Source organism: Lycorma delicatula, chromosome 1 (assembly GCF_047948215.1).
Source record: "Lycorma delicatula isolate Av1 chromosome 1, ASM4794821v1, whole genome shotgun sequence".
Classification (NCBI taxonomy): domain Eukaryota; kingdom Metazoa; phylum Arthropoda; class Insecta; order Hemiptera; family Fulgoridae; genus Lycorma; species Lycorma delicatula.
In genome coordinates, this window is record NC_134455.1 from 274475214 (window position 1) to 274487430 (window position 12217).

At 29.4% G+C, this 12217-nt stretch overlaps 1 protein-coding gene across 1 annotated transcript in view; it reads right to left on the minus strand.

Annotated features, from left to right (window-relative positions):
• The window catches only part of LOC142331995 (uncharacterized), a 40461-nt gene extending 32965 nt beyond the window's left edge, over positions 1-7496 (minus strand). The window contains exon 1 of the mRNA XM_075378050.1: positions 6867-7496. Within this exon, the coding sequence (XP_075234165.1) occupies positions 6867-7021 (155 nt within the window). The 5' untranslated portion in view covers positions 7022-7496. The remainder of the gene's footprint in view (positions 1-6866) is intronic.
• Between the last annotated feature and the right edge of the window lie 4721 nt (positions 7497-12217).

Genomic DNA, 12217 nt, shown 5'->3' on the forward strand with positions numbered 1-12217 from the left:
TCGCCTTTTCTGTTCATGGATAAATATTCTACGGCGTATAATCCTTCTGGCTTGATGCCACTGTTGTAATGTTTTAACTTCGCTAGTTTAGTTATACATACTTTTTTTGTGGTACCAGTTCTTCGTTATTCCGTAGGCTTTTTTCCTTTTCTTAATCCGTGTTTGTATTGCCGTTTTATCCAGTCAGTTTGGTTGAATCCATTCTCCAATATACTTGAAGCTGTTTACTTTATTGATCTTGCCATATCTTCTTTCTAGATATTTTTCATTTTTGTGTTTCCATTACATATATTACGTTTTTTCGAATGAGATTTGTAGTACAGTTTTTGTGCTGTTTCTTGTAATTCCTCAATTATTATGCGGTCGTCTTCTATGTTTGACGTAGATTGTTTGACGTTTCTATTGTTGGATTGTTTACTTTTGGTCCTAGTCGTATTTCTTCGATATTCTCTTTTCTAGTTGCTTCCACCATTCCCTGATTATTTTTTCCAGTACAATCTTAAAAGGCGTTGGTGATAGTTCATCTCCTTGCCTAGCTCTTGTCTTGATGCTGAGGGCCTCCGAAATTTCGCCCATGAATTTAACTTTGGAGGTTGTACATGTTAAAGTTTGTTCCGTAATTTTGCGGGTCTTCCTGTCTATGCCAAATTCTTCTAAAATTTTAAATAATGTTTATCTATGTAGAGTCATACGCCTTCTAAAAGTCCACGAATGTTAGTACCGTATTTTTGTCGGTTATCACTAAGCCTTATAATGCTCTAAGGTTGAAATTTGTTTGGCACACGATATGCCAGGTAAATCCTCCCTGGTATTCACAGTTAGATGATCGGTCTGTTCGTTGATTCAAACTTGGAGGGCCTTTTGATAAAATTTTGTGTGCTACTGGTAGGAGAGGGAAGCGCCCTCATATTTTTTTAAAGAAGAAAGATCATCATCAGGAAACAAAATTGTAACTAATTTTATAGGGAATGCCAGAGCATTATTTTAAAATCATTCCTTTTTTTTATAATTGGCTATAATTTTAGTAAGCTAATTAAACAGTGTTTGCAAACAATAGTCTATTTTGTCCTTCGGAATAAAACAAAAGCGTGTTCACTGCGATATCAACTAGTTAACAGTTATTAACTTGCGAATGATAACCATTATTTTATTGGCTTGTCAGTGGTACTACTTATTGTTAGGCAGATCGAAACGATCAGTTTTTTTAATTTAAAAACTTAATTTAATCTTTTAATTTAATCACTACTCGTTTAAAGTATGTATTTAAAAAAATGAGTGATAATATGATAACAATACTAACAGAGGTAAAGATGTGAGATATTAATTTTTTTTATACGATTTAAATAGATAAGGCAAATTAGATTAAAAAATAATCAAAAGTTATTTTTTAAATTTCCATCATTTTATTGAAGGAAAAATCTTAAATTAAATCGCCTAAGTCAACAGAATAAGTTAAACTACTCGTAAACGTTTACCTTAATTTTGAAACGTGTTACCAAATTTTAAATTAACACTAATCGACAGTACAGTTGTGAAAATTCTTCGATTCTCATTTGTTTATTGTCTTTCTGGCCTGTAAATTAAAAGCCGTAAATTTGCATTCTCTCGAGCTTAAAAATGTACTTTAAACATGGCACTCAATGTGTATTGATCTTTACACGATCGTAATGTTAAACATTACGGTTTAATTGTTTTATGAATATGTTTCTTCACTCTGCACAAATTAATCTTTGTTCACGGGAAAAATCCGGGTGCAGGTTATCAAGAACTACCCACCGAGTTGCTCTAGTGGGATCACGTCTTTGCAAATCAGCTGATTTGGAAGTCGAGAGTTCCAGCGTTCAAGTCATACTAAAAGGCAGTTAGTTACTTTTAAACGGATATGAATTCTATATCGTGGATACCGTTGTTCTTTGGTGGTTGGGTTTCAATTAATCCCACATCTCAGAAATGGTCGATCTGAGACTGTACAAGACTACACTTCACCAACCCTCATACATATCATCCTCTTAAGTAATACCTGACTGTGATTCCCGGAGGCTAAACAGGAAAAAGGAAGAAAGAAGTTCATTGGGGATTACACAGTTTACTCTTTACCCTGGTATTTTTGGAATTTTTCTATGTTTATTTAATTCTTAATCATTCAATGGGGGGAGCGACATGCTGACAAAAATAAAAAATCTGATGTGGACGCTACATGGCTTCCTTGTACGTCTATTAAATTACATAAACATATTTTTACTGCACTTCATTTAAACTTATTTCATTTGAAAGCGAGATACAATCCTCCAATTCTTTAATAAAAGTGGGCAGTTACAAAATTGCCAAAATATTAGCTTTTATTTAGTTTTTATTTTAACATCAAATATTTATACAACTGTTAATTCAACAATCTTACCTGAAATATTAGGTTAGAGTAGTAAAGGTCCCTTGATTACTCTTTAAATAAATTGTCTACCAAACAATCCAATAATAAAAACTGATTATTCTACACCGTAAGGTCAAAATTAATATTTTTAACCAGCATACAGGAGTTCACTAAACGGAATAGTTTAATTATTTATTATTAACTTTTATTTATACGACACATCAGAAATCTGAAATGCACACCAGAAATTGTGCATATTACGCGCTAGTGAAAAAATATTTTCAACAATCGCTTTAAATTGAATACAATTCAAAAATGTATTTTATTTTTCTTTCAAATAATTAAAAATGTTGTTTTTCTTTAAATAAATATACAATTTTAATAAGAAAATTAAAAAATAATACGATTCTAAATTATAATTTTTAACTAATATTAAATAATCAGATGTTTCACCAAATCTATTATTTTAATTTAGTTTACCTCTCATTTTATTTCACTAATAATTTTTTCATTTTTTTTTATTACCAATGAATTATTAGTCATTGTAATTTTTTTTTTTTTACATTCACGGGTTTAATTATTAAACCCGTGAATGTAAATTATTAACCCGTGAATGTAAATTTATTATTATTAATCAATGTATTTAAATTATAAAAAGAAAAGTTGAAAGAAAATAAATTTAAAAAAAATTTAAAAAAAACAAAGGAGATGAAGTCTGATTCGAACCGATGTGCCTTTCCTTTAAGATCTAAATATTTCATTGATTAAGATTTTAATCTAATTTCGATTGCAATCAAAAAGGGAGGTGCACAACTAGATGTTACAACAGTGATAAATCCAAAATTTTAACATCCTACGGCTAATCGTTTTTTGAGTTATGCGAGATACATACGCACATACCATATATACGAGGTCTGAAAATAAAGTAATGATACTGGTTCAGAAAAACTATTTATTTACAGTTCAATTCATGGACTCTATCACCTTTGAAATAGTTCCTTTGGGAAGCCACGCAGAGCTTCAAATGGTTTTCCCACTCTTCATAGCAGTGTTGGAACTCAAAAACCGGAATATCCTTCAGATGGTCGGTTATTTTTTAATGTTTTCTATTGTTCCAAAATGGTGTTCTTTGAAGTGTTTTTTTTTTTAAATCGGGAACAGGAAAACGTCGCAGAGCCTTAAGTCAAGTGAATAAGGTGGTTGAGGAACTACAGGAATGTTTTTCTCTGCCAAAAACTCATCATTAATTGAGAGTGCAGTGTGACAGGTGCATTGTCATGTGCAACATCTAGTTGTCTTTGATGGCTGGTCTCATGCGGGAAACTCTTTTCCGCAGTCTTTCAAGAATCTCTCGGTAAACATATTGATTAAAAGCCTGTCCTGTAGGCATAAACTCCTTATAGACAATCTCATTACTATCGAAGAAACAAATTAGCATGGTTTTGATTTTTAATTTGCTCATTTTTGCTTTTTTGGGACGTGGTGAGTTTGAAGTGTGCCACTCCTTACTCTGGCGTTTTGTTTCCGGGTCATACTCAAATATGCAAGATTTATCACCAATAATAACATTTTTTTTTTTAGAAAATCAGGATCAGTTGCAATTCGCCCTAGAAGATCGCGGCACACTTCCACCCTATTGTTTTTCTGTTCAACAGTGAGATTTTTTTGAGACCAATTTTGCACAAATTTTTTCATATCCAATTTCTTTGTCAAAGTTTGATGGACTGTGGTACGGTTCAAATTCAATTGTTCTGTAATCATTCTGACAGTAAATCGCCGGTTGTACCCTATCAAGTCTTTGATTCGCTCAACATTGTCACTTTTTGACGTTAACAATCTTCCAGAGCGTGGGTCGTCCGCAGCTGATTCCCGGCCATCTGAAAATGCTTTAAACCACCTAAAAACTTGGGCTCATGACAGAGAGTCATATCCATACCCCCTTTTCAATTTTGAAAAAGTTTCAGTACTATTTTCACCGAGTTTAACACAAAACTTGATTGCACAATGTTGCTCATAATTAGTATCACTCATTTTTGTAACGCACAACAAAAACTCGTTTTACGAAAAGTTTGTTTACGTCTCAGGTGGTAACAATAGACTAAAAATATTAATACCTAATATAAATAAGCTATTCATATAACGATATGTTTACTTGTAACTTTACAGTGTTGCCACTTTGGCTGCCAAAAATACTAGTCTTATTACTTTATTTACAGGCCTCGTCCATACGTAGGTACAGACATCACGCTGAAACTAGTCAAAATGGATTCAGGGATGGTTAAAATGGATATTTCCGTTGAAATATGAAAACCGAAATGTTTCGCGATTACAATACCTTCTTTACTTCGTACAAGGAAGTAAAAAGTACACAAGATTTTTTTTTTCACTGACGATTTAACTAAATAGTTAATAGTTAAATATATAACCGAAGTCAATACCCAACTCACAGAAATAATATTTTCATCATTTAAGAAAAAATGTATTAGATCATTTAATAAATTTATAAGTATTTTTTTTTAAATTAGAAGTTAATATTAATTTATTTTTTGTTATATTTTGAAAAATCTATTGTCACGCTTACTGTGATGTAATTTTTAAAAAAATCGCTGTATATTAAATCCCTTAAAATACATTACAGAAATGTAAATAAAGATTTTTAATAACTAATTGAAGTAGAATCATTATGTATATGAAATAGTCATTAATTGTCAGACAGTCTTGTTATCTGATTAATGTTTGCTAGAAGAATATTTCTATCACAATTTATAATTTAATTGACGTCATTATCACGATACAAGCAATAAGTTACGTTGCTAAAATAAATTAATCTCTTCGTTGAAATTTTTATTAATTTTTCTTATAAACTGTGCGAGTTTTATTGCCTGTACTGATGGAGAAATCAAAGTAGTAATAATAATAATATAAATAAATAAAGAAATACGTTTTAGTTTGATTTATTAGTTAATGAAACCTACGAATCATGACAGGTAAAAATTAAATGAAGTTTATTATCAATAAAAAACTGAATTAAGCTTTTAGTAAATTAAGAATCGAGCAACATAATAATTACGTCTATGTAAGCTTTACGTATATTCTTCATTAGAATTTTACGTTTCGTTTTCACGGGCTTTGTTTTACAGTCGACTTTTATGTTTTCGGTCCTGTTATTCTCTTTCTATTTTTTCAAATTTTTGAAACCAAAAGAAACTTATAAAAACAATAAGACTAATAAACGTTTATTTAAACACATAAAATATTCTGCACTCATTTTCAAACCACGTCTATTGGTATCACACCCCTCGGAGTTTATCACAACTAAACGATAAAGTCGAGTGGATTTACGGATCCACTTTTGGATCCTTAAGTTATTAATCATCATTAAAACAAGAATAATTAAATAACCGTGGAAATTCATACTTCGTAGATCGTAGAGAGAAAGAGGTTAAGAATATTTTACAGAAATAGAATTAATAATCGTTAATAAAAGAGATATTAATTTTTTGTTCAGTAGTGAAAGGACATAAATTGTTTAAGATACATGATTTTCCCGTAAATTCTGATCTGTTTTGTAAGTATTCGATTAACAGTTAGCAAGTATAATACTCCTTAGGATGCTGAATGAATGTGTGAATTTTCTTCTAAAGAAACTATTATTTATGTATCATCAAAAAAATTTTCATTGAAATTTAGTACGTTTAACTGAATAAAATTAATATTTGTACAAGGAGGTTTAACTGCTTACGTGGTAAAAGTCTGCCTGCAGTAATAATCTGAGAAATAGTTAATCGGTGGAGGCGTTTCTCATAGTAAATTATTCGAGGTTTACATGAATTGATGTTGTCTATAAGCCTAATAAGCCTATTTTAAAAGAAACTAAAAAGCTGGCCTTACTTTAAAATAAAAATTTAATAAATTTATTCACGAACGACGCAAATAAAAAGTTATGGTAAGCTTACTAAAGTAGCCTACGTTTATTAGTATAACTGTTAAAGAAATAGTATCGAGAAAGACGGTTGTTTTTGTTCATTTTGGGTTGTTTTTCTAGATTATTCTTGCGTACTCATAACCAAAAATATTTTTTTAATGAGGTTATATATAGTTTACTGTTATTCAACAGATGGTTCTGTCGAATTTTCTTCTCATACGATAATGTAAAAACAATTAATTCGCTTAGCTATTTGGTTTTATAACAATGGAATTATTTGATGATGATTTAATGGTACATAAGCTCTACAATAATTTTTAATTAAGAGCGATTCTTTATTTCTAAGTTTTATTTAAATCAAATCACAATGGGCATAGTTCTGTCATTTATTTTTACGTTAATGCTTCCTCAAAACTAAGCTAAAGCCCGGTTGCACTAGGGAAGTTGAGATGGTGATGAAATATTTAAAAAAGAGAACTAATAATATGCCGGTACTTTTAAAATTACTAATTTTTAAAATGTACAGTGTAAATAAGTCGTCTCAATATTATTATACATTTTTTGTCTACTTACCAGTTTGAGTCGAGTATAGACTGTCGAATTTTAATTCTACTCAATGTACCCCATGTTCCGTACTTGTTATCAGATTTTCGTTCCTCTGCGTAATCTTCAAAAAAAGGATTCAGATGTTCGGGATAATCGTAAATGGTGATTCGTCGGTTTGCCATATTCAAGATGTAGGTAGCTCCTAGATGAAAATTAAGTAAACGATCAAAGTTATTTTAAAATTACAAACAGAATTGTCCGCGATGTAGCTCGAATTTTGTCTCCTTCTAATGCGGTTACATCATTAACTGAAAGCATTTATTTAACGGTACAGAATGTTGGCACTGCAAAATATGCAGAGTAATTATTAAAACGTGTTAATTATAATTAATGTATTGTGTAGCATAACTACTTATGATCCTCCTATCAATTTAAATGTAACACGAACTATTCTTAAGAGAAGAGAAATCCTTTGAAGACTGACTTAATTAGTCTCTGAAGTTAAATAAACCTTAAATTAGACTGTTGATCTTGAGATTATGTCTGTTAACATCTTGCTAGAATGTCATATTAATTAAATTTTATACAGCGTCGCACTACACTACTAGCACGCGTCGTACACTGGATGCATTCGGTCGAGTGTTCAGATATTACATGCTAAGGTCATTTTTATCTGCAGCTGTGTAACACCACCAGCACATAAGACTGACCGGATATTGACGGGTGGAGTGGGCAGAAACAAATTACTTTCTATAAAAATTCGTTGTACAATTGAAATTCTCACCTCTAATAGATGTTTTTTAAATACACCAAAAAAGCTTTCTCTTTGGATTCGCCCGAGACACTGCCCGCTTTCGTTCTGTTTTAATAGTCGATATTTATTAAAACTGAACTTCACTCTTAAGGTAGAAGAAGGAAAATGGAAGAAAAATAATCAACTTTTCGACAATAAATGAACAATATTCATTATTTGATTCCTACGCTAACCCTTTCCGTTGTTCATTGTAAAGTAGGGTTTTGGTTTCTGTGTTAATTTCTGAACTTAAACAAATTACAATTTGTTTCTGTTAGGTTTGCAGAATGTTTAAAAAATTTAACGGATTTTAAATTATAAGCAAGAAAGATTATAATTTTTCTAGTATGTTATAATAATATTTGAATTTCTAGCAATTAATTTAAATATAAAGAAAAACGTATAACATGAATTCAAAGAATATAGAAATAACCAAAATTATTAAGAAATAAATTGTTTGTAAATAATAATTCAGGATCTGAAACAAGCTCCTTTTGTATGTTGGAATATCCATCCTTTGATAAGTTAGAATTTTATTTTTAATAGCTACTAAAATGTTTTCTTTACTGCTTTAAAATTTGAATTGATGACAGTAGCAGTAGCATAAATAACATTATCTAAATTGTATTGTTTGTGAATTTAAAATTATAATATATATATTATTATATTTCAATAATGACTATGAATAATATAAACACATATAAATTTTATTAAACAGCTTTGTTTTTAACCAACTTCAAAAAAGAGAATGCATTCCTTCCTTTGGTTTTTTATTTTTGTTCAACTTGCTAAAAATAAATAGATTTCAATGTTTCTTTTTATTTTGTTGAAGAAATTCCTCTGGTTTAGATTTTCCAGTTAGTGTAAGTGAAAAAATTTTTTAATGCAAAATTATGTTGTTTGTACAGGTTTCAAGATACTTATCACTTTTTTGTTGTCATCTTTGATGTGATGTATCAGATTATTGTAGGGGTTTTATATAATTAAAGCCAACATTTGATTACTGTCGCTGATGGGAGAAGAAATTTGAAACAATTGAAAAATGTGAAGCTTGACTGAGATTTGGACTCAGGATATGAATAATAAGGAAGGATGCTACGATTTCACCAAACTTTAAAGTATTTCTGCAAAACGTCATGGCAATTAGTTGAAAAACTAATTAGATAAAAAAATAATATGTACTGCATTCCAAACAGTCTCAGCTCAAGATTGTTATTAGTTACCTTATACAAAAAAATGAAAAATATCTTCAAACCATTTATATAGATAATGTAATTTTTCATTTTAAAAAATCTTCTACTTAAATGGAACTTACAAAAGAAACACCAAAGGAACCCCCCTCTATAATATAAAAATAAGAATAATAGAAATCCGTGTTAAATCTCTAACTTACATTAAAAAAATCCATTAGAATTGAATTGAGAACCTCCTCTTTTTATTGAAGTAGTTCTCATTTGATTCCAGTAAAGTTAAATTTTGTTCTTTATTGTTACCATCATCAAAGAAAAAATAAAAAATTCTGTTTTTTATAAATAACAAAAAGTAGGTCTAAATTTCATATATATCAATATGTACGACCAATTTTAATAGTTATCTTTTCAAATAAACGATGTGAACTTTATCCCACAAAAACCTAATTTAGCATTTTTGCTAACATCATTTATATACTTAACAACTTTCAGGTTGAAAAAATCTGTCTGAGAAGAGACGGTTCTTGATGTACAGTTAAAGTAATAGTTACTCTTCCTTCAGATCTTATCAGTTTTGAAACATCATAAACAAATATAATTTATTTACACTTTTATAATTTTTTCTTTAGAATATTAAAGTTTTACTCACAGTGTATATAAAGTAACTCTTCTGCCTACCTTTTTCTGTAATTGTTAATTTAGAGAATCCTGGCCAATACCATATCTGTTTTGGACATAAATACTATTTTTTAACCTATTTAAAAAATTTGGTCGCCATATTGGATTGAATTTTATTTTTTCAGAAGGCACTATGGTCTTATGACACTCACTTCCTTATAAACTTTTATGATAAAAATAGGAAAACTTCACATTAACATATTTTATCAGTTTTAAAGCCATTAGCCATTAGAACGCCTACTGAGTAGGCAGATTTGAATCTGACAAAAAAATTCAAAACCAATTAGATTCATAAGGATTTATAGATTAATTTTACATTCAATGATTTTCTCTTAAAAACTTTTGAACTAAATTGTCAACATTTTTATTATCCAATATTTAATAATAATAATAATGAAGTGTAGCCTTGTACGTCTCAGGTTACTAGTGCATACAAACCGATATCTGGTGTAAAAATTGTATTTGATTGCTGATTAGATGGTCTGTTTTCAATGGGATGACAGAATTTCTACAAGACTTTAGTTTCCACTGTATGCTGTCATTTTGTTAACACAATATTTTGAATAGTGTGACTAACATTTTTGTAGCCTATGTATTGATCTAATTATTCATTCTTTGAACCATAATTCTGTTACTGTCTAACTTAGTAATAAAAATGTAACATTCAAAAGTAGAAGCTACAGCACCAAATTGAACTTGTTTGAGATCAAGAGACATAATTGATTTATACTGATCTATGTGAATACTGTAATATAACTAGTAGGATTCTGCAAGGAAATGACTAGTCTCTGAAATCTTACATTCAAAATCATATTCCACAATAAAAATGATTGGTGATGTGTATATCTGAAGCTTCAAGTCATGATTTGTAGAATTTTGATTAATTGCCCTGAATAATTAAAAGTGGACTTTATTTTAAAATGAAGCTTCAAAATAGTGGTGGTAAAGAAATTAAGTTATAAGGTTAAACTAGTAATGCCCAAAGTTAATTTAAATTATTATACACAATATTTTGATCTTACTCGGTAAACAAACCAAAAGAAAAATTTTTTACCTTTCATACTAGTGATCACACTAGTTTGATTAATTTCTACTGTTTCTGCAAAATGTTGCATGTTAAATTTCACAATTTAACATTCGAACAGAATAAATATCTAATAGCTGGTAAATTAGCATTACTTCAAATAATTCTGTACAGATCTACTTACTCTAAAATAATATTGTAAAAAATTTGTGTTCTTTTCATTCAAAAGAATTTTTGGGAAACCCTTAATGGTCTTTAGAAATATAAGTATGAAATTGTCATATATAGTATATAAGAAATGTTTCAAAACAAAACAAATTCTATCTTTACAAAATGGAGCTACATCAACAACTTGAACATGAACCTCATCACCGGATCCAATTTTGTGAAGGCATGGACAACAGTTTGAGAGGTAACCAATTTTTTGTCCATAATACTTGGCTTTAGTGATGAATTCATTTTCTATAAAAATGGGTACAATTGTTGTTAAATACTGTGATATCAGAATCCCTAGAGAGTTAATGTTTGGGCTGCCATTCTAAATATCCTGTAATCAGATCTTTATTCATTGGTGGCATTCTTATGGGGGTTGTACATATTAAGGAAGGAAATAATTCCAGCGATTGAAAACACTATGGCTAATCACCCTGAGGAATTCCTGCAAGGGGAAATTGTTTTTCAATAAGATGATTTGAATTTCCAGAAAGAAAGATCAATAGAAGAGTAATAGAACTTTTCAACAACAATAGAATGTTGTTGAAAAGGATTAATAGAATGGGCCTGTGTGTATTTCAGATCTTACGCCACTAGCTTTTTTGTTGCGAGGGCCATTTTAAGTCCACTGATTACAAAATCCCTGCAGCAGATATTAAAGACCTGTTACAATAACCTGTAACAATAAAACTAATGTATGTCAAACATTCTTTTATCAAAGAATGTTGAAATGAATATTATACCAATCAAATAGATAAAAAAAATGTCCTATTTTTAATTAATAGGATAAAGACCAATCAAATAAGAACAATCAGTTACTTCCTTGCATGCAGTATAGATAAATTCTCAGAATCGCAATGATAAAAAATTAAGAACCAAATCAGTGGCCTAAATTGGAATAAAAATTTAGGAGCAGATACAATTACAACATAAATTTTGAAGCATGGTGGCAAGTAGGTATATAATATATATATTATTAACCTATATATATGGTAGCCAATCCGTAAAATTAGAAAGGAAGAATGTGTACAGAAAAATTAATTGTAATCATTAATTCATTAACAAGATGACAAACACAAGTGTCATAAAAGCTTTCTTAGTATTTTATAAGATACTGTCATTCTATTTATTTGATGGAATAAATGGAAAATAACAAAATAACTGTGTGGATTCAGAATGAACAGATCTACCAATGAATGTATAATTTATTCATTAAGGGAAAGCGTAGAAATCTGATGAAGATTGTAGAGTTCCAAAAAGCATAAATTTATGTCATTTAAGTAAGAAGAAATGTATTAACTGTGTTTTTAGAAATAAGAAAAATAAAACTTTTACATAACACACTATAATGTCATATTATACACAAATTTCAAGTACTACAACTTTAATAAACACATTTAAAAAAATACATAGTTAACATATTAAGTTAAAATATGGACATTTATCTTTATCCTCACTTAATTCCAATCTGTTTCTTCTG